The sequence below is a fragment of the Centrocercus urophasianus genome, unplaced genomic scaffold (assembly GCF_019232065.1).
Source record: "Centrocercus urophasianus isolate 14NV4802_14NV808 unplaced genomic scaffold, USGS_Curo_1.0 seq_33, whole genome shotgun sequence".
NCBI lineage: Eukaryota > Metazoa > Chordata > Aves > Galliformes > Phasianidae > Centrocercus > Centrocercus urophasianus.
In genome coordinates, this window is record NW_024884900.1 from 9,410,489 (window position 1) to 9,431,780 (window position 21,292).

A 21,292-nucleotide genomic window follows, 5' to 3' on the forward strand; every position below is an offset into this window, starting at 1 on the left:
CTGGAAGCAGCCCCCAAAATCATGCTTTTGTGCAAAGGAAGAAGGACGTGATGGGTGTTGCAATAGAGATTACGTGAACTTGCTAAACTCTGAGTGCGGCAAAGAATAAGGAATTTGATTTAGAAGGCTAAATCAGCATGTAATAAACTGCAATTAAGAGATTGTAATCAAGGACAACATTTGAAACCTGTTTCATGCAAGCGCTTTGGCTTCCAGATTTGCCACCCCTTTATGACGGGGTGTAGAAAAACGGCTGTGCCTTTAACATTCCTAAAAACACAGAGCACCTAACCCAGTCTTGTAAAACCCTGACAAGTTTTAGGGCAAGAGATGGCCAAACATCTCTGCTCTGCATGAAGGATTGCACTGTTTTACACATCCGTGGGATAATACCATCACAGCAGAGCAAACACAGCAGTAGACTCAGTCCTGAGCTCCTCTCTGGAAGCAGGTGCCAGAGCCTCCATCAGCTGCAGTTGGCTCAGCAGGACATATGGGCAGCAGGTTCCAAAAAGCAATGGGGTGCCATCATTGGGAGTTTCCAGCACTGGTTGCAAGAGCAGGATTAGAAACTGCCCATGAAGCAAAAAGGGCTACTGAGCATCAGAAAGTGTTTGTTGGGCATCTACTTCTCTCCATATTTCCATGTCACTGCATAGCTTAACATAGCAATAGGCCAATAGGAACATCATGGCAGATAGCCTGGTTCACCTGTGTCTTGTTTCACCTCTGGGACACTGTGGTCAAAAAGTACCTCCAGTGACCTGGAACCTGAAGGCCCTTTGGAATTGTGCTTTTCGGGACAAACTCATGGTGCTTGAGGAAGTTTCACTCTGAGCTGTTGGTTTTCAGTGCCCTGCAATTTCACTGCTGGCAGGTTATGCAAAGGCAACTCAGCTTCCTCCCAGCCTGGTGATAAAAAGGTCACGGGAAGCGGCTCAACGTGTCTCACTGACCATAAGATGCAGTTCATAAACAAGTCAGGAAGCTGCTGTTCAGAGGGAAGGGAAGTGACACCTTTAGGTTTCCAAAGCAGTCACCACAATTCAGCCCCTACACCCAGTGTCTTTCTTACATACTGGTATCCCTCTCACATACTGTGAATGAAACTGACCATGGGAACTGCGCGGAGATATCTGTGCTCTGTGCAGGACGACAACATGATAATCTATATGTGGGTTGCTAGAAGGAAAAACTCCTTCTGCTCTGTCTTCTGCAAGATTCTGTTCTCTTCACATCCACTTCCAGCTGGAAGAGCTTATGCCAAAGTACATGTAGTTGGAGACATGTAGTTGTCTGTTCTTTATATGAAGGCACTCATGTATCATGTACTCCTGTATCATAATTATGGCTGTGTGTGTTAGACTACTGTTGTGTCAGGCCATGCACTGTCAAAATAGCTCTAGATACTCCTCAAAAGACTGTAAAGCTTTAGGGAAGGCAAGGGGAAAGCAGAGACTTAGTCTGGCAGAGTAGAAGATTAAAGTGGATTGAGTAATCCTGATTGATTTCTTCATGGACATCTTTGCCGTGAAGGAAGACTCTGGCTGGAATAGATTACCTGGCTTGGAATACGTTGCTGAGGGAAGGACACAGGGACTTGGACAGGGTGGATTGTCTGGGATTTTCCATCTGGTTGATAGAAGAGTTACCTTCTAAGGGATGGACTGCAAGGAGATCAGGCTGACAGCACTGATCACTCAGCACCCCCACTCAGACGAGTGGGGCTGAAGGGATGGTCACAGTGTGCCTGGGGGCAGGATCACCCCAATGACCTTGATTCCTTTATTTCTTTCTTAATTCTTTTATATTCTTTCTTGAAGAGCATTCGAACGAGGGAAATCTCCTACGTACCTTTGCTGCCCCTCTCAGGCTCATCTTTCCAGGCTGAGAGATCGAGCACGTCAATCTCATGGCAATCAACAAAGTTCCCAGGGCTGCTGGCCCTGAACATGTCCCTGGGTAGCTTTTTGATACGGGTGTTGTCGCAGATCACTCTTGGCATTGAGATTTTTGTCAGTTCTTCCAACTGCTGCGGAGTGAAAACTCCTGGGTTCTCCCACCAGAACCTGCAACGATATTTTCAGAAGCAACTTACAGTATTCTTGAAGTGTGATGGCTGTTTCCCAAAATAGACACCTGGCCCAGGTGAATCTCTGCTCAGATCCACCTTCATGCATCAGGCAGTAAGCACTACTCTTTGGAAAGAAGTCTGGATTCTGCCACGCTCAGCTGCCTCTTTAACTTTATCACTGGGACACAGGGACTGATCCTTCCCTTTAGCACCCTGAGAGCAAATCTCACCTCAGGCAGAGACTAGTGCAGATCACCCTTGGGCTGGAGCTGGCATTCCTCAGCCACGTGTGTCTCTACAAATCAGCTGTTAAGAAAGAGCCCTTCGGCAACCCAGGCTAAAACCAAAGCGTGAGCCCTGCTGCGAGCACTCGGTGACACGTGGGAGGTGGGGTGGGAATGGCATGTTCTCAGAGCCACCTACCTGTCCCCATCACGCAAGTTCCTGAACTGGGTGCCAATGATGCAGGCCAGGAGGGGCCCAACTCTGCCCCGGGGAATGAAGGGCTCTGCAATTGCCCCAATCCAGAGGTCAATATTGTCCGGTGTCCCATACAGGACCATGAACTTCTTGGCCAGTTCACTATTGCCCAGCACCTCAGAGAGCTCATCCACTGTTTGAGGCTGGGAGAGCCCACAGAAGCGCCTCCAGGCATTGTAACCTGCAACAACAGGGACAGAAGCTGCTCAGAGCCCCTGCTGTCCACCTGTCTGCCTACAGTAAGAGCCAAACAGACCCCACAGCCCTCAGCAGCATCTTCCTACGGTACTAAAGGTTCTGGAAGATATTCATAGCTGGATAGAAACAGTTACAACAAATGCTATGTCAGTGTTAAGGTTTAGTGTAAGGGTCAGAGTTAGGATTAAGGGTTAGAGTTGCAGTTAGGGTTCGGTTTGGGTATCGTTGGGTTAGGTTTAGGGCTGTGATTTGCTGCAGGGTTAGGGTTTTGGTTGGGTTAGGGTTAGTGTTTCTGGGTTGCGTTGGGGTGATGGTTTAGGGTATGGGTTTGTTTTAGGATCACAGTTAGGGTTTTCACTAGGTTTAAGGTTGGAATTTAGGATTAGGGTTAGTATTGCCACTAGGGCCTGGGTTAGTTTTAGGGATACGCTGAGGTTTGGGGTTAGAGTTAGTTTTTAAGTGCCTTTTAAGGAATGCATACACTAAACGAATATTTCGGGTCTTCTGCATTGTTCAGCATAATCTGCCAATTCAAACCACCAGGTGCTGAGCATGACTGGATCTGCTCTTACATTTTTGGGAGGCAACATTTCCAGGATTAAAATCCTAGCAAATAGCACCTCGTGGTTGTGTTTACCCCAAAAACACCCATTCCTCTGCAGCATGTGGAGCCAATCACCACTGAGGGCACATGCCACTTCTGTTCAGAGCTGTGGATTGTCTGAAGACATGGAACAACTCTTGGTGGGCAAAGAGCATATGATCTGAAGAGCTCATGTGAAAACTGAGCTTGGTTGATTGGAGCTGTATCTGCTCTACCTCTCACTGTTTTCTTTGCAGTACACCATTGCTTCTACCCATCTCTAACAAATTTTTCCAAATATCACATTTGCCTCCCAAGCCCTTCTTAAACTCTTTGTAAATCCCCCAGAGAAAGATCTTTACAACATAAAGAGCTCTTCTCTGAATCTGACTGCCATCTCAAATCAAAGTACCATTTTTTCCCCATCGGCGTACATTCGCAGAGCTGCTATGACCAGCAAAGGAAACGGAGCATTGCCCACAGGGCAGGGCCTGAGTCTCCTTACCTGGAAGTCCATGGTCTCTTCCCCGCTGCAAGTTCAGAGCTGCTAGATCCAGACCCATGATCTCTGTTTGCTCAAAAAGGTGGTTCTGCAGCTCCTCAACGAGCATTTGATTCTGTTTCATCAGTTTCGCACGATCCACCACCATGCCGCGTATCAGCGGATCGATGCCACCTGCACTCATTGCAAACCAAAAAGAGACTTTTTGCCAAGTTCCAGCTTTGGTGGTCCCTTTCCAGCGGATGGAGCGGTGCTGTGCTAGATGTTTTTTCTACTCTGAGCAGTGTGTTCACCTAGACTCACATTTCCATTTAAACATATGAACGTACATATGTACGAATCTGCAAAACCCAGTTGATGAGGCTTCTCCTTAGCAACTATACTGCCTACTTCTCCCGTTCCCTCAGCATACATACATCCACTTGTTACCCACCAGGACCTCCCAGTCCTCTTCTGCAGAGCTGCTCCTCAAGCAGTCAGTTCCCAGCAAGTACTGATGCATGGGATTCTGTCCAATGCTTTGTTTTGCAATTTGTTTTTGTTTAGAATTACCTACCAGTTAGCAAATGTGTTTTAGAACATGAAATGTGAAAATGAAATCAGTTTTTGTCTCTTTTTGTATGTTTTTCAAAGCCATTAAGAAGACAGAATCATTAAAACACAGCAGAAATTAGTGAATTTGTATACGTCAGAATATTTTCCGTAGTAAAATAATTCATTTTGGAAGAGACAACCATCTTTCTTGGGAAGATTCTTGCCTGAAGACATTAACTGTCTAAGAGCTGGATCCTGCAACTCCCTTTAGAGTCTTGAAGAGGGAGGGCCACCATTAGAAAGCAATTATCCCATCAGTTGGATTGGATGTGTTACCCTCTGACAACCCCTACCAGTTACAGAAGGATATAAACTGTTCTCACTGGCCTCTCTTTTTACTGAGTGATACTTGGCAGTGTGAAAGAAGGTACAGAATTATATGTTCTGATGGAAAATCTGAAATGGCTTCTCATGGTTGGATTTGGTGCTGGGTAGCATTCAGTGGTTTGAATATTACAACATGCAGCTTTTGGCAGGGCTCCTTCACCTGGGTTCAGCGCAGGGCCAGCGTTGTTGGGCTGCATTTGGAAACATTTCTACAGGACTGCCCTGATACCCCACATCTAGGAGACCACTGAGCCTCTTGGGGAGACATGTCTGCTTGCAAGATGAATGGCACTATAAGTGGTGAAACCAGTTAAATAAATGGTGCTAATTTTTGTGAGTCTATGCTTGCATGTCCTACCAGCATATCTGCGCTGGAGAGTCAACTTCAGGACCGAATCAGGACTGCTGGCGGCCCCGAGTTCTTACCTTCCATTATAATTCTCCATGATGCACAGAATGTCAGATGGAGAGGGACGTGGGAAAGTGAACCCATAGGCTGAAAGCTGTCATCTAAACGGGATACAAAAGGCTGCACTGAGGTGTGACCGAATCGGAAGGCCAGGGAGAAAACATTTGACACCGTCGGATCCACAGTCTCGTTGTAACCGCTGTACAAGGGAATCCACCTGCTGGTCTCCTCTGCAAGCAGAAGTGGTATATAATCTCTGTATGTTATTATCTGAAAAACATACCATAAAGGTAGAACAATCAGAAGCTACAGCAGAAATGACATCAAATTCAAAGAGAATTTGGAATCTCCATGAGTTCTTCAAGGAATAATTTTGCTGCATTTGGAGGAGGAAAAGCAATTTCTAAGAAGAGCAGTGGTCACTACCTGGGTCATGGCAGCTATGATGTTTCGACTCTCCTGGTAAAGCTTTTCTCCATCCCAGTGAGGATTTAACTTCCCCAGCTTTGTCACCAGGCGATTGTGCTCTCGGAGGAACACAGTGTGCAGAGCAGAAAGTCCCAAGTTCTCCGTTACCCGTTTGTCACCTACAGATGAAAGTGTTTTAGGAAACTGGTCAACTGCTTTATATTTCCACAGCAGATTTTGATGATAGGGCAGATATGTAGTGTTGTTGGTTAAGTTTCCTAGCAGTTTTTCTAAGCCTCTGGTTACGTTTCCTAGCAGTCATCAAGTCATGCCAGATATTTCCAGCACAGACCAAGAATTTTCTTTCTCCCTCTCCAAATAATTTAGCCAAAACCATTGGAGAACCATAGAAAAGACACAGAAAAGACCTCTAAGACCACCCAGTCACCCACCTACCACCAATATTGCTCACTACGTCCCTCACTGCCATATCTCCACGTTTCTTGATCATCCCCAGGAACAGTGAAAAAGGGATTTGGGCAATTTGGACTAAATTGCACTTGTTCATGAAGCAGCTGTAAATATCTCATTTTACGACAACCTGCTGTCTGTCTTCCTCTTGTACCTTAAGGCTTTCAGCAATCTTCCTTTGTATGAACGTTTGGTTTTGAAAATATGTCTCAGCTCCCTCAAGTTATAAACACCTTTGAGAGATCTATGAATGTGCTTTCAGCAGAAATGGTGGAGGCAACTGGGAGAGACATGGTGAAGTCCCTCCAACAGCTGAAGGTACAAAAATGAGTCTCTCCTCCTGCACCAAGGGGCTCTTCTCACAGGCAATAAGAGACAAAATTGCTGTACAGATGCACCTTACCAGCTCTAAAGCAGGGGATGTTCATGCTCTTGTTTGTGAGCACACAAACACTTTTTGTTTTGTTCTCAAAGGGCAATAATTCCAACCCAGCATCAGTGAAATTCTGGTTCACAGCCATCAGACCCAGCTGGTTTGTCTGGTTCCTGAGGCTCTTTGCCACAGACTCCTCGCTGCCGTACACCATGCTGGCATCGATGAAGGAGGTGACAGCATTGATCTGCTCACGAGTGAACGTCCAGGGACTGCACACAGAAGCTGACTGGATAAATGGCATGCAGGAATTTGATTTCAGCATCCGCGGGTCATCGGGGGGGAACTAAAGGGAAGAAACATGAGTAATGCCTCAGAGAAAGCCTTGTGGTTGTGTCTGTTTGTTCCGGGACGGAAGTCATGGTACCTTAATTGGGAAGCAAGGGGGCCTGAAGCTGCAGTCAGCATCACAGTGAAGCTCTGGGTTTGCTCCTATGCCACTGGAAGGGGCCAAGTCTACATCGTGGTTGACCCATTGGCCCCACTGCATGAAGAAAAGAGAAAGCTCTTGATCTTGAGTGATGTTCTCATTGGCTGTATGAGCAATTTCATTGGACACTTTTCGAACCTGCAGAAAATCAAAATTGAGATGCGTGTGACTGTCCGTGCCAAGGGGAATTCACCTCCCAGTCTAACTCCTATTGTGAAACCATGGATAAGACGGTCTCAAATGAGCCCTTAAGGGTTAATTATTGCATTACATAGAATGACATTATGCTTCAGTTGGACCTAAACGGGTGTGATATGCAGCCTCTAGCCCTTTGGCAGCACCGTCTTAACTCTGTAGTCACCCAGCCAAGCCTCACCTTAAGCAGGCCTGAGCTCAACCTGAGGGATGTGCATATACCCAGAAAGAGAGAAGATGGCTGAGGGAAGATTTAGGTTGGACATAAGGAAGAAGTATTTGCAGTAAGGGAGGTGAGGCACTGGCACAGGTTACCCAGAGAGGCGATGCAGACACCCAAGGTCAGGCTGAAGGGGCTCTGAGCACTGATGGAGCTGTGGGTGTCCCTGTGCATTGCAGGGGTGTTGGGCCAGATGGCCTTTAATGGTCCCTTCCAATTTTAATGAGTCTATGAGAGCACCAGCATCTTACTCTTTGTACAAAAATCCTGGCATACCTGAGTGCAGGATGGTGCTGCCTGCACCCAGCCTCAGGATGCACACTTTGGAAAATACTCTGATCTTGCCCATGCTTTGGCCCATGCCCTTGCCCATAGTGAAGTACTTGCATCATTTTTTCTTTGTCTCATGAGCTTAAGACATACCTCAGTTTGAGAAAATTATTTGCACCTGAGGTCACAGAAAAGGATCATTCATTTCACACTCTAGATGTTATCGGTGTTCCAAACTGATGGGTGCAGTTCAACCCAGGCCAGTCTATGATTCTATCAGTAATGTTATCCAGGCAAGTATAACTGTTCTCACCAGTGGGAGTGGAAATGCATTATAAAGCTTTCCTTCAGTTGCTCCTCTGGGAACAGACACTCCATCTTCATACGCTGCTGGGAGCCAGCGAGCGAATGCCTGGTTGGAAACCCCCAAGTGAGGTTTCTTTCTGGAACATCAGAAAAAAAGCCAACACCAGTATTATTTCAGAAATGAACAGGCTTGTAAAGATAAATCATAGAACCATTAAGGTTTGAAAAGACCTCTAAGATCATCCAGCCCAACTCTCAGCCTCGCAACCAGCATTGCCCACTGACCATGTCCCTCATGATTGGCAGCCTTTGGTCCATGTCTGCCCACTCCACTAGCAGGGCTGATAGCCAGGAAACATTGAGAAGTAAGCAATACTGAGATAATTCCTGTAGATAAAAATTAACTTTTTAACATCAAGAAAAGATTCCTGATGACGTATTAATTTTATTTGGAATTTCTATCTCTGTAGCATCTCTGTCTCTGCTGCTGCTCCACACAAACTCACAGTCTCACAGTATGGCCATCTCCAACTATCAGAGGAGCTGTGCTTTTGTCCACCTGAGGCCACCGACCATCTTGGAAATCCTCTGTTGAATCCTACCCAGTTTTTGCACATCCCTCTTGAACTGTGGGGTGTTCAAACCTGAAGGACCTCTAACAGCAGGTCATGCTATGATCCGCTGACCTTATCTGAAGTATGAATGCACAGTGAGAGAACTGCTGAACATACCTGTGTTATCTCATGGTGTGCATTTCAAGTTGAGCAAGAGCCTTTAAAAATATTCTCATGTCACAGTGTGACATACTTGGTGGGGTATACTGATATTCACAGCACCCATGAGACACATGCTTTTAAAAATATTGCTTGTGTACTCAATCTAAGACGTGTGAAGTTTGAAATCTAACCATCAGCACTCTTACCAGATTCAAAGTGTGATGCCTCCCAATGGCTAATTAATACTGCTGTGCCACAGAAGAGATAAAGCAGTATTCTGGGGCCTCAAGTGGAGAGAGGGGCTGAATTTCATGGCTCCCAGATTTTCTTTTCTCAACTTTTCACCTTCCCCCACTCCCAAGAAGTTCTTGGGAAGCAGCACATGGAAGCCATGGATTCATATCTGATGTTTTCAAGACATGAGATCTTTTTCCTGCCCGTACGAAGCAGAAAGGAAACATCAGTTACATCACAGGTCCTACCTGTTGTTGCACTCTCCAGTAATGGTCCGGAAAATGTCACCCCCTGGGCATTTAACGGGGCGAATCTGATAGCCACAGCCAGTTTCTTTGGAAATCATCTCCTTCTGTTCCCTATCCAATATGTCTGTGAAAGAAACGATGCAAAATGACATCTGCTCTTAAGAAATTGTATTTTATCATCTCAGCATTCTCAGCTGATGATTGAAGTTTTCTGTATTATTAGTAATGTCAGCACCCACTGCACCAGCATCTAATGTTATTTCACACTTCCTCCAATTTAAAGCAGGAGAAAACATGCTCTTGCTGTGGAATACATTCTGTCACTAATAGAATCTGTCTACTTCACCTCTCAGCAGCACGAGAGCCTTGGTGGGGATCACAGAGCAGGTCTGCACTGCGTGTCAGCAACAGAATCCCTCCAGGTAATGCTCCTTCTCAAATCTTAAATGCCCAATAGTTTCAGTGAGCTCAGAGACTGAGCTTCATGACTCATCCATGAAGAAGGTTCATGCACCGTCTTTAGGTGCACAGAGTTAACCAGAGACTATCCTAGGGGTAGTTACACTGACTCTGGTCATGACTCACCCTAGCAAATGGAGGTCTCCACTTATCCTAATTTTGTTACAGATATTAGTTCCATGGCATTTATTGGTATAAGAGCACATATGCAAAAATATGCTGTGAACCAGCTGATACTCGGAACCTGAATTCCCTAGAATAACTTCTGCCTCTGAGTCTCTCTCTGTGCCACATATCATCAGCTCATCCAGAGTCACTGCTCTAGTAGCTAAATCCACCCCTATTAAGCAGAGTCTGTGGACAGTCCAGTATGCACTGCATTTGCACAGCTGCCCAGGGAGCTGATGGTCACAGTCCCTGGAGGTGTTCCAGAATCATGGAGATGTGGCACTCAGGTTATGGGAATGGTGGGGTGAGCTGGGGTTGGACTTGGGGATCTGGGAGGACTTTTCCAACCTTAATGATCCTGTGATTCAGTGATGCCCTCCTCAGCCAGCTGCCAAGAATGTGGCTTAAAACACCTTCAGCCAAGCGACTTTATCTCTCTAATGAACTGCTGTTCAACCCAAAACTTACTCTGTGTGTAGTCAGCTTCAACTGGGACAAACCCTACCCCAAGAAAAGGGTCTGATGAGATGTGAGACATAGATGGTGAGCCTTAGAAGTGACAGATGACACCACAGAGCTCAGCCCTAATGAAGTCTTTCACACTGACAGATTGTCCACGTCAGCTTGGTGGATGCAGCCCCATCCACAGAAGAGCTGCACTGCAGCACAGCACTGAGCCCAGAGAGACCACTGAGCTGTGGCAGGGTTTAGCTCTAATCAGCAAGGTTATATGACAGTTCTTTTCTTTGTTCTAGTAATTAATCCATTGGGAAGAAGGCAGGGTGTACCATGCAGACCTCTGGAAGGATTTGAAGAACTCAGTTTGATATCTCAGAAACATTCCGTCAAGATAGATAAGAAATTGCTAATCTCTGGATCCTTCCTGTTCTCTAGCATGGGAGGACTGGGCCACTTAGAGACATGCTAGCTGTGAGTTGGGTCAGAACTGTGGAGATACAACATCTGTATAACATCTGGATTTTCACTGTTAAGTTGAGGCCTAAACACTTCTATCGGCAGTGGATCAGCTCAGGAAGTGCAGTCTCCTGGTGCTCAGCCCATTATGCCCCAGGTTTATCCCACTGATTTCTAGCAATCCTGTTACTATTCCACTCACACTCTCTTGATATTATCATCAAAGACAGGAACAGAGATACGCAGTGCCACAGCTGATGACTGAAACACCAGGTGGTCCAGGTCTGCCTCTGAGCATCTTTCAGCCCCTGCACACCCAGCACCCTTCAGGCAGGTTGACACCAGCTGGCAGCCTGGGGAAGGGTTTCCCCAGTTATCAGGATCATGGCAGGGCTCTGTAATCAGCAATCTGGGTCAATGCAGAGCTGCTCTTCGACACACATGCTGTGGTAGCTTTTCCTTTGCTGGCAAGATATTTTGGTCCACAACACATTACCTGTAATGTTGAATCTCATCCTCCCTGACTGCCGCAGCTTTCTTTTGAGGAGCTTCAAAGTAGTTTCCAAGTAGTCGGCAGCACGGACTGCAGATCTGGTTCTTCCTACTGGATCCTTTAAGTGCTTCAGGAAATCCACTGGGCTGGCAAACTCATCCCCTAGTTTTTGCTGTAAGCTAAACAGAACAGAGCTTTGTGGGCTGCCTACTCTGTAAACACCTCCTCTGCCCTCTGGGGCTGGTGTACTTAGATGTGATGGAACTAGCAGGTCCCCAGGCACGCTGTGCTCTTCTGTAACAACCTGACTGCTCCTCAGATTTGCACATCTCCCTCTCTCAGTAAAATTTTGGGAAATGAGTCATTGTGACTCCTTTCGGGTTTGCTTTATATCCTTGTCAGAATAAGACCTATTAATCTACGTGAAAAGCTATAAAAATTGGTGGTAAACTGAGTTTTTCAGTGACGGAATAAGATGTTACATTTAGGATGTCACAGTATATATTCTATGAGCAGAGACAATCTTGGATATGTTGCTTCTGTTCCTGTTCATTCGTAGAGAGAGACCCTCCCCCAGAGGTCAACCTGCACTGCCACACCACCAGCATCCACCTCTGACATCGTGGGCCAACATCGTAAAACAGGAGGCAGTACTTTCGGAGCGGCCCTCGTAGGTTCTCTCTTACTGCCTCATAACATTGGAGCTTTCGTGCAAAAAAGGACTCACCACTTCCGAGCACGTGAATACGCCGCGTCCACCTGCTGCTTGGCTTCACTAACGCTGCTCAGGAGGAGCGAGTCCGACAGCACTTCTGAGCCCTCTACTCAAAAAGGGGGAAATAAACAAGCTGAGATACGCTGAATGTGCACAAGGAGCTCTGCGTCCCACTGCGTCACTTTCCCACTGTATTCTGGTGTTACATTAATACCTTTATCCGTGTTCCTCTTGCTCATCTACCTCACCCCACTGCTGAGGTTCTGAAAATCATGGGACTGTAGATGACCACCAAATTATAGCTTTTTATCCAAGTCAAACTTGACTCTCTTGACTTTGAGAGGTTTTAGGGAGTTAACTTTCGTCTTTCTTATTCAAGGTATTCTTCTCTGTAGAGGGATATTCACTTGGGACGTGCATAGAGGAAACCTGATATATGGGCTGTGACCAATCTTCCTGCCATAAAAAGATACTCATGTCCTCAAGAGACCTAACATAGATAATTCTCTTAGGCACTGACCACCGCTAGTGGGTAAATTTCAGATATATTGGATATATTTCAAACACATTCAAGTCATTTTCCCTGGAGGTGTTTGAGAACTGTGGAGATGTGTCACTGAGGGACGTGGTCAGTGGGCTCGATGGGATGGGTTGGGGTTGGACGTGGTGATCTTAGAGGTCTTTTTCAACTTTAAGATTCTACAATTCTATATTGAAACTGTAACTAGGTAATAATCAGACTGACTTGGACTCGAATCCCCCACCCAACGCCACACCTCTTCAAGCAGAAGAGCAACAGAGAGAGAAACAGAAAATTACTGTTTAATGAGGAGTCTGATGCCCCAACTGAGCAGAATGTGATGAGGGATCCTAGGAGAGCCATTCTCAGTTTTATACCTAGAGGGAAACACAACATCATTCTCAGCTCACTCTAAGGGAATGTGCAGGGATTCTCTGAAGCATCAGAAGAGATTGACTGATGTGCTAGCACAGGTCCTCCAGCACGTATGTGGGGAGATACATAGTGTACATACAATGGCAGGTGGCTCCCCTGAAAGGAGACACTTAACTAAAAGATTGCAGTTATACATATGTATATATATACATAAAAGTCATTTTGTCAACATTTTAACTGTTTAAAACAGGAAAAACAGGCAAAATAAGGAAGAATTAATGAACTTGCTGCAATGGGGAGGGAGGAGAGCTCTCTTTTCCCACTTCTCAAAATAAGTGCATTTCAGCTACGCTGGGGGAAGGAATTGAGAATAAATAATGGTTTCTTCATGCCCTACTCAATCCTCTCATCTCCTTGTGCTCAGCCAAGGAATGCATCAATACCAGTAGCAGTAACATCCAAAGGGCTAACTACGGATATAGGAATAAAAAGCACTCATCTTACCTGCCATCTCTGCAGAACTGGTGAGACTAGGAAAGCAGCCAGTCTTATATAGCATCTGCAGCAGGGCAGGAATCAGCTGGGTCTGACCTGGGAGTGGCCAAATGGGGAGAACTTGGGAACAAGTTGAGCCAAAAGGAAATGTCTACTGGCTGAATTGAGAAAGTTGCACACTTCTCTATCCTTTTTTTGTAAATGTTGTCTTACTTTTTGGCAAACCAGTTAAAAAGAATAAAGGCACACAGCTCTTTTCTACTAGGTGAAAGGGACAGTCTGAATTTTATGAAAGTAAACGGTGGCGGTGGGAGTTAAAAGGAGTCAGATCACCAGTGATTTGGAAATGAGAATAAAATCAGTGCTGCTCCTTGTGGGTGGCAAAGACTGGACAAAGAACAGAGCAGTTGCACAGAACAAGATGGAGCAGGGGGAGGCAGGGCTGCGCTTCCGTGGGCAGACAGGAAGGTGAGCAGGAATTTACCTCTTTGAACAGCAGTCAAGATTGTTCCAAAAGACAGAGCTGATGACTGCAACGGGAAAAAAGTGCTACACGTGTCCTTGTGCCTGGTATCACTGCCACACAAAAGAGAACTGTGGTTTGAGTTCAGTTTAAGTAACCAAACATCCCTTAGAGAAGCCCATCAATTTACCAGAAGAGAGATTAAGTACTGACTTAGAGTTTGCATGCACTTTAACACCCCTTATCAGCCATGAAGAGCTGAAAGCAAAGCCCAGTGCTAAAAAGAGGGGTACATTCCTGTCCCTGCTCTTCCTCCAGCTATCTACCCACACTCTTCTCTTCTTCAGTGGAGGAGCAGCACCTTCAGGCTGTCCAAACCATTGGGGGATGTGAAATCCTTACTTCTGCTGCACTGTGGATCATCTCTGCATTCTACTGGGGAATGAGGAACAACTGCAAACTCATCTGACTTGACCAAAAGATTACCATTGGAAATAAATATTATGAAAGGCAAGAAAGAACCGACATCAGACAGTATTTTTATACTGCATTCATCTTTAATCTCTTGATAATATCAGCTCAAGATCAGATAGAAGAGAGAAGATCAGATAGAATAGTGTTACTGTGGAGTAATAAACTCTGCCTGCCAATAGATCAAGGGGCCAAAAATTTGGGATGGTAAAAAGCCTAAAGCCATAAAATGGAATTGCCAAATACAGGGTCTGAAGTAGACAAAAGTAAAGCAATTTTCAAATAACTGTGAAACCTTTGAGAAAAGGATTAGTCCAGAGACTGGTCAGGCACATTAACAGGAGCAATAACATTCCAAAATGTGTTAAGCACCATGACACCATGGTATATGGTATATGGGCAGGTATTCCAGAACTACAAACTGCTGACAGAAGTTGGAGGAGAATCTTAGAATCATAGAATCACAAAATCATCAAACTGTTTGAGTTGGAATGGACCCTAAAGGCCATCTATCCCAACACCTCCAGCTGATCAGGGCTCAGAGCCACTTTCCCTGACCTTGGGTGTCTCTGAGGATGGGGCACCCACCGCCTCTGTGGCAAACAGCACCACACATCTGCTTTGCTGACTTTTCCTCTCCTATGACTGTATCCAACTCGCTCTGATCCACACAAGATTAGACATTAGTGGACTCCGCAGTGTTTGAGAGAGTCCAGGGATGATTCATGTCTGAATAACAGGATATTTAGGTAGTTCTACATCCACTAGGATGTATTTTCTTCTAGATCAGGTTTTTGATACTTGCTTACAAGAATAAGTGGAAGCAGGGTCAACTGGAACTCACCTGCGGCAGCTTCTTCTTTCTCCTCCTGCCCTGACTGGCTTGGCACAGTTTCTTGAGCAGTCATTGCTGACCCTTGCTCATCACACTGGCAGTTAAATAATCAGACACTTTGTCAGCACTGCCAGAAGTGCATCCAAGCACTGACAGAATTTCCAGTTCCTCCTTCTGAAGAGAGTCAGTCCAGATCAGCCCTGCACAGTGTCCTTCATTCTGTACCAGGAATTAATGCTGTTCTGTTTGATCAGAAATCAGTTACTGTCCAGAATAAACCCTTCCCCACTTCATCACTGTTATTTATTGTCATTATGGAGATCAGCTATTGTAAGGAGACGACACTCAAGAGGAACTTGTCATGGATGATCAACTAAGTAAATCCCACAAGATTAAGAACCCAATCCTTCCTACTCTTCAAATATTTACACAGACCTTACAAAGCCAAAATAAATAAAAATATAAGGAAGAAAACTGCAAACAAACATACATTATGTTAAATCAAACACATGTATACACTGGTGAAGGTTAGGTTTGCAGGAACTGAAAGCGCAAAACCCTTTTTCCTCCTCTAAAATTTCATTTTAGATGCAGAATGTGGCTGAGTCACCTGTCCTTTGTGCTGCAGGTGTGACACTGGACGTGTCCTGCATCACAGCCCAGGTCCACCTCTGTTACCCAGGGCTTTCAGCTGCCCACCCCCATCTAGGCATTGCAGTGTTCTGATGCCATCTGTTGAGCTTCAAGAGGAAACTGGATAGCCTGCCAATTTCTGTCCATTCAGCAGAGCATTCAGGATGTATGGGGAACTGGAGCATTAGTTATTGATTAGTTAGCCTATCTCAATCACAAGAGGTCCTCTGTCAGTTCTCCTCTCTGTTCTGAGTGAATAGTTTCAGAGTTCTTCTCTTTTGGACTCTTGAAAACAACCCAATCTTTGTAGTTAAGTAACCCACAGATGCAAAAAGAAAAATCTTGTATTCTTTAGTTCCTGTCTTAAAAGCAAAAAAGAACATAGAATCATGGAATCACTTGGGATAGAAGGGACCTTTAAAGGCCATCAGGTCCCACTCCCTGCAGGTACAAGGACACCCACAGCTCCATCAGTGCTCAGAGCCCTCAGCCAGACTTTGGCTGTCTGCAGGGATGGGGCATCATTGCCTCAGCCAGTCCCCCACTGCCCCTATTGTACAAATCTTCTTCCTTGCACCCAATTTAAATCTCCCCCATTTTAATTGGAAGCCATTCCCCTTATCCTGTCACAACAGACCCTGATAAAGAGTTTGTCCTCTTCTATCTTACAGCCCCACTGTAGACACTGCAAAGTTGCTCCCAGGTCTCTCTTTTCCCCTGTTTGGTACGCCTCTGATTTTCTTGCAAGCCCTTTCGGCACCCATTTTTATTGCAGAGACACGTTTATATGTTAAAATACATATTATGTATTAAAATATTTTCAATTTGTAAACTCCAATATACATAAACTCCAAGTGAACCACCATTCCTGAAGGTTAACAAACTTAACTCAGGTTAAGAACTCAATTCAGGTACAAATTCATACCTAAGCTTTGTTCTTCACGTGCCAAAGACTGATTGTTCCTGCATTTCAAACAGTGAATTTATTTACCTACTACTTACAGCCAAGAGCCCATCGAAGCCTGACCTTGTGAAGGGCATTGTGGCATCGAGGAAACCAAACCACTGGTGCAGAAAACCTCAGATCCAAGAGAAGCACAGCAGAGCTTATAGAGGAAGAGAGTGAGCAGGATAAAACAGAACAGGTAACAAGTGTTCGGCTGCTGGCACAGAAATTCTTACTTAAGCAGAGGAGGGAAAGTTCCCAGTGGTTCAGAAGTGACATTTAATCAAAAACCGTTTGTCCAGCTTTCAGTGAAGCATAGAATTATTCAAGATGGAGAAGACCTCTGCTATCATCCAGTGAACCTCAACCCACCCCACCATGCCCACTGCCCACGTCCCCCAGTGCCACATCTGCACAGCTCCGCAACTCCTCCACGGACAGTGACCCCAGCGCTCCCTGTGCAGCTCTGTCACTGCAGCACTGCTCTTTCTGAGAAGAAGCTTTTCCTAATATCTGAATAGAAAAATTATATATTTGTGAATATAAAGGTTGCAGTGCTAAAAAATAACCTTAAATCTCTTTGGAGAAGGGCATCTAGTGCTCAAAGCCAAATGTGGCACTGAGAATTGGCCACTGGATCGTTGAGGGTAAAGCCAGTGATGGGGATACTCTGCACAGGTCCTGCAGAGGTCCAGCTATCTGGAAAAGCTTTTATGGACACAAGAGGTCAGGACAGGCTGCTTCTGGCTGCACTCTGAGCGATAAGAGTCCAAACCCAGAGGGGTGAAATCAAGCAAGTTAAAACCCAAGTGTCTGTGGGATGTGGGGGTACTACAGCTCTCCTACCTGTGACGGTTCCCTTGGCTCCTGCACACCCATCCATGGAAAGATCTCAACCTGAATGGCCCAAACGAGTCCTGCCCAGCAGCCAACACAACCCTTCCATAGGAGCAACGCTTCTTTTCTAGAGCTTGTCCTTCCCGTTTTCCCATGGCCCCAACAGCACTTAACCACATGAAGTACTGCTGGGACTATCGGTGCTCACTGGATCAAGGTATGATCACAACAGCTCGTGTTCACCTTTTGCCAGGTAGTGGGATGCACCATGAGCAGTGACTGCAGTCAGCAGCTGTGCCCAGCAAAGCCAGTGCTGGAGAGAAGCTGTCGCTGTTTTCTGTAGCTTGAAAGATAAAAGCAGAGTTGGAGCATTTCTCTGAAGAGACAAAGTCTGTCTCATGAGTGCTGCTTTTGTTGTGGTTTTTTCTCTTCCTTTTTTTTTTTTTTGTGTGTGTGTGTGTCTGTGTGGCTCTCTGTGTTGTGTAATATTAAATAATGCCATTTGTTACACGAGAAGAGCTGTCATTTCTCCTCTTGTATTTTTCTACAAGCACATCCTGTTCTTCTTAATAGGCAATATTGTTTTGTCTGTAAATATTCCATTGAAATGTAAACAGGTATTCGCTGACAATGACACAAGATACAATAAGAAAAAAGGCATCAAAAATGAATCTCTTGAGCTGTGCTGTGGGAATTCTGAGCAGTGTGACAAAAGCCTGAGTGCAGCCAGGCTGCAACAGCCAGGTGAGGAAATCTCTCTGAACCCAGATATTGCCCAGACCACACTTCCATCCTTCTCGCCCCCTTCGGACAACCTACATGTCACCCAAGGAGGCTGTGGATGCCCCATCCCTGCAGGCATTCAAGGCCAGGCTGGATGTGGCTCTGGGCAGCCTGGGCTGCTGGTTGGCGACCTGCACACAGCAGGGGGTTGGAACTGATGAGCATTGTGCTCCTTTTCAACCCAGGCCATTCTATGATTCTACTGTTCTATGATTCTGTGATTCAGACATTTCCTGCAAGCTCCTCTGTTTGGATACCAGTGCTCTCCAAGCCCATCTGCTGCTGCTGCTCTGGTTCTCTCCATGTCCCTCTGTTGGGATCTGGAGTCCCCATATCCTTTCTACACACACAACGGGCACCACTATGTGTCTGTGTGTTCAGGTTCCTGCATTTGTCACCTGAAGGTATTTGAACCCCCACCCTGAAATGAAGCCTCTCTCCAGCAAAGTTTTTTGGATACGAAATGAACTTCATGCTCAAAGAGTGTAAAAGAACACACAGACCTCATCTTTACTAACTGCGCCCATCAGGACATGTTTCCAGATCTGAAGACTTTTCTCTCTTGTGTCTTACTTTAGCTCATGGATGTCCAATCCTTTGGCTTGCACGGACCATACTGAGTGAAGAGGAGGTGTCCTGGACTGCATATATGTAGGTTATTCCAAATCCTCCAATTTATCTCTGTGGAAACTACAACTAATACAATGAGCACAGTAACACTGGTAGACCTAATTCCCAGCCACAAAACACTATTTTCAACATAGCCACCACCATTAGCTACACATTTCACCAGCAGTGAGCAAAAGCCTGCACGCTATGCTCTTTAGAATCTGCTTGGCCATCTGGAAAATGGCTTGTCTTTCGTGTCATTGCTGAAGCACACCACCCACTCCTCACTGTGCTCACATGAGCTGGTTGGTCTCATCAGCATCCAACGAGCATCAGTGAATGTCAGTGGGTGCCACTGTTTCTGCACAGAGGAGTTCAATGACACACTTTGCTCCATCCACCCTTCTGTGTCAGACACCGTTCTGTCAGACTGCCCCTCTGCTGCCAGCTGTCACACAGCAGCAGCACAAAATGGGGCACTGGTGAGCAGGTTCAACCCCTACTGCTGTACCACCAGCATCCACCTCTGATGTCATGGACTGACACCATAAAAAAGGAGGCACATTTTTTCCATTCACAGGTCTGTGTTCAGCCAACGTATCAAAGTGCACGCCATTATTTGACACCATGTGAGCCCTCCCATGCCCTGCTCTCAGCCCATGCAGTGTCCATCACACACCAATGTTTGGCCATTGCTGAGTGTTGGTGTGTGCCTGGGGCCTCTCCCTTGTCACCGCAGCGGGGACCTGAGTCAGGAGAGGGTCTGATGTCCCCTGGGGCCAGGTGACAGCCCAGGGCACCCCCCTCCTGGACCTTTGTGCATCAGCTGTGATGGCCGAGTGGTGAAGGTGTTGGACTTGAAATCCAATGGGGTTTTCCCTGCGCAGGTTCAAATCCTGCTCACAGCGGGAGTTTTTACTGACAGCCCCTGTCCTCCTGTCCCCAGGAGGGACAGACAGACACACATCCCCACCACTCCTCACCGAGGGGTCCCTGCTGTCCCCATCTGCTCTGGACCCTCATCTTTTGTTGGCCTCTTCCCCTTCAGGGTGGCCAAAATGGCCAAGTACCTGCATCTCTCTTGCCACAGGATGAAACACACACAGCTGCAGCACCCTGCTGCCTACAAAGCACTGCTTCCTGCTGCCAGGACAGCGCAGATTTCTGCTGGAGGGTGCAGCCTGATGGCAGTGAGGAAGAGGAGTGGATTGCCACTGGTCCTCAAGATTTACCCTGCCCTGTCTGCCCACACAGATCTGCCCAGAGAAGTCTGTGACCTGTGGTGGTTGTAAGGGCCTTTTCCCTAGCTGGGAATTGGACCCAGGCCATGAGAGTGATGAGTCCTGACCACTAAACCACCGGAGATGAAGTGGTGGTGGTGGACGTGGTGGTGGCCCCCAAGCCAGTCCTGACAGGATGCAGGCATCTGGGCCCTGCAGACAAAGGGGAAGATTGGCTGGTGTGGGTTCCACCACCTTTCTGGGAGACGTTGCAGGGATGCCTGCTCCTTTCTGCACGCTGTGGCACTGGGCAGATCCTCTGAGCAAGAGGATTCTGCCTCTGTCAGATGTGGGAAGCAGGATCAGGTTGTGCTGCCGATTTGTGCACCAGAGAAGACAGGTTTGGGAAAGGCAATGATGGGCAACTGTTCATGAAAATAACCAGCAGAGCCCTGGGGGCTCAGCATTGAGGTTCAGCTGCTGATGATGGAGAGGGGACCCCATGTGTGCTGCTGCAGCAAGGCTGAGGCAATGCACATCACACCGGACACAGACAACATGGCATCATGGACACAACACACCCCGTGTCCCAGTACACAGCCAGCATGTCCCCAAGGCTGAGTGAAGCAGAACAACATGGCACAGACAATAATGCCAGCAAAGGTTTTTCCTGCTTGGGGGAAACAGGGCTGCGAGCCTCAGTGCTGTCAGCAGGACAGAGCCTGGAGTTCCAACCCTCCCAAGGATGGAGCTATGCTGAGCTGAGCTGCAGCTGTCAGGATATGCAGATGTCATGGTTTCGGTTGCCTCGACAAGCTCTACCAGAGCGTGGGCTACGGCAGTTCTGTGGTTGGGGCATGTCAATATCTCTCTGTGGTTTCCTAGATCTCTATCTGGAGCTGGCAGTCATTTTGTCAGAGGCAGTAACGGCTCCCAGAGCTCTGCTGGCAGGAGTGGGTTCACTTGCACGACCGATAGTGGGCATATGGCGTCTGTACTGGATGAGGACAGGGGGGTGGGTGATTGCCCGCCCTGAATGCAAGGGAAAGAGCCAGCGGTGTGCAGGGCAGTGTGTGTTGTGCATCTGGGGAGGGTACAAATATTCATTTTCTACAAGAACAGCTCCTTGAAAGAAGTCCCAGTCCCAGGGTCAGCCTTTGTTTGGTGGATATGGGTCAGGACTGAGGGTAAAGTACATTCACAATTGCAGAGAGGAGACAAAGCTGAGATGCACAGTCTTTCTTTGCACCCCTACAT

General features: G+C 46.6%; 1 protein-coding gene and 1 non-coding gene across 2 annotated transcripts; one reads left to right on the forward strand and one right to left on the reverse strand.

The window, feature by feature from the left end:
- Window positions 1–395: 395 nt before the first annotated feature.
- LOC122166568 (myeloperoxidase-like) lies at window positions 396–15,080 on the reverse strand. Its single transcript, XM_042830414.1, has 13 exons — window positions 15,017–15,080; window positions 11,861–11,954; window positions 11,137–11,312; window positions 9,099–9,222; window positions 7,908–8,037; window positions 6,847–7,047; window positions 6,450–6,765; window positions 5,594–5,754; window positions 5,185–5,437; window positions 3,841–4,011; window positions 2,498–2,735; window positions 1,855–2,069; window positions 396–547 (listed from the first exon to the last, which is right to left on the reverse strand). The coding sequence occupies exons 1-13, from the start codon at window positions 15,078–15,080 to the stop codon at window positions 396–398; spliced, it is 2,295 nt and encodes a 764-aa protein (XP_042686348.1).
- Window positions 15,081–19,640: 4,560 nt separating this feature from the next.
- Window positions 19,641–19,723, forward strand: TRNAS-UGA. Its single transcript has one exon. It is a non-coding gene; the product is annotated as a tRNA-Ser (tRNA).
- The last annotated feature ends 1,569 nt before the right edge of the window (window positions 19,724–21,292 follow it).

Excerpts from the sequence above, each read along its gene's own strand:
- LOC122166568 (XM_042830414.1), bottom strand. The coding sequence starts at position 15,080 with ATGACTGCTCAAGAAACTGTGCCAAGCCAGTCAGGGCAGGAGGAGAAA. Across the intron at positions 11,955-15,016 it reads GAAAGAAGAAGCTGCCGCAG|AGGGCTCAGAAGTGCTGTCG; the intron begins GTGAGTTCCAGT and ends CTTTTTGAGTAG. Across the intron at positions 2,070-2,497 it reads AACTTGCGTGATGGGGACAG|GTTCTGGTGGGAGAACCCAG; the intron begins GTAGGTGGCTCT and ends ATATCGTTGCAG.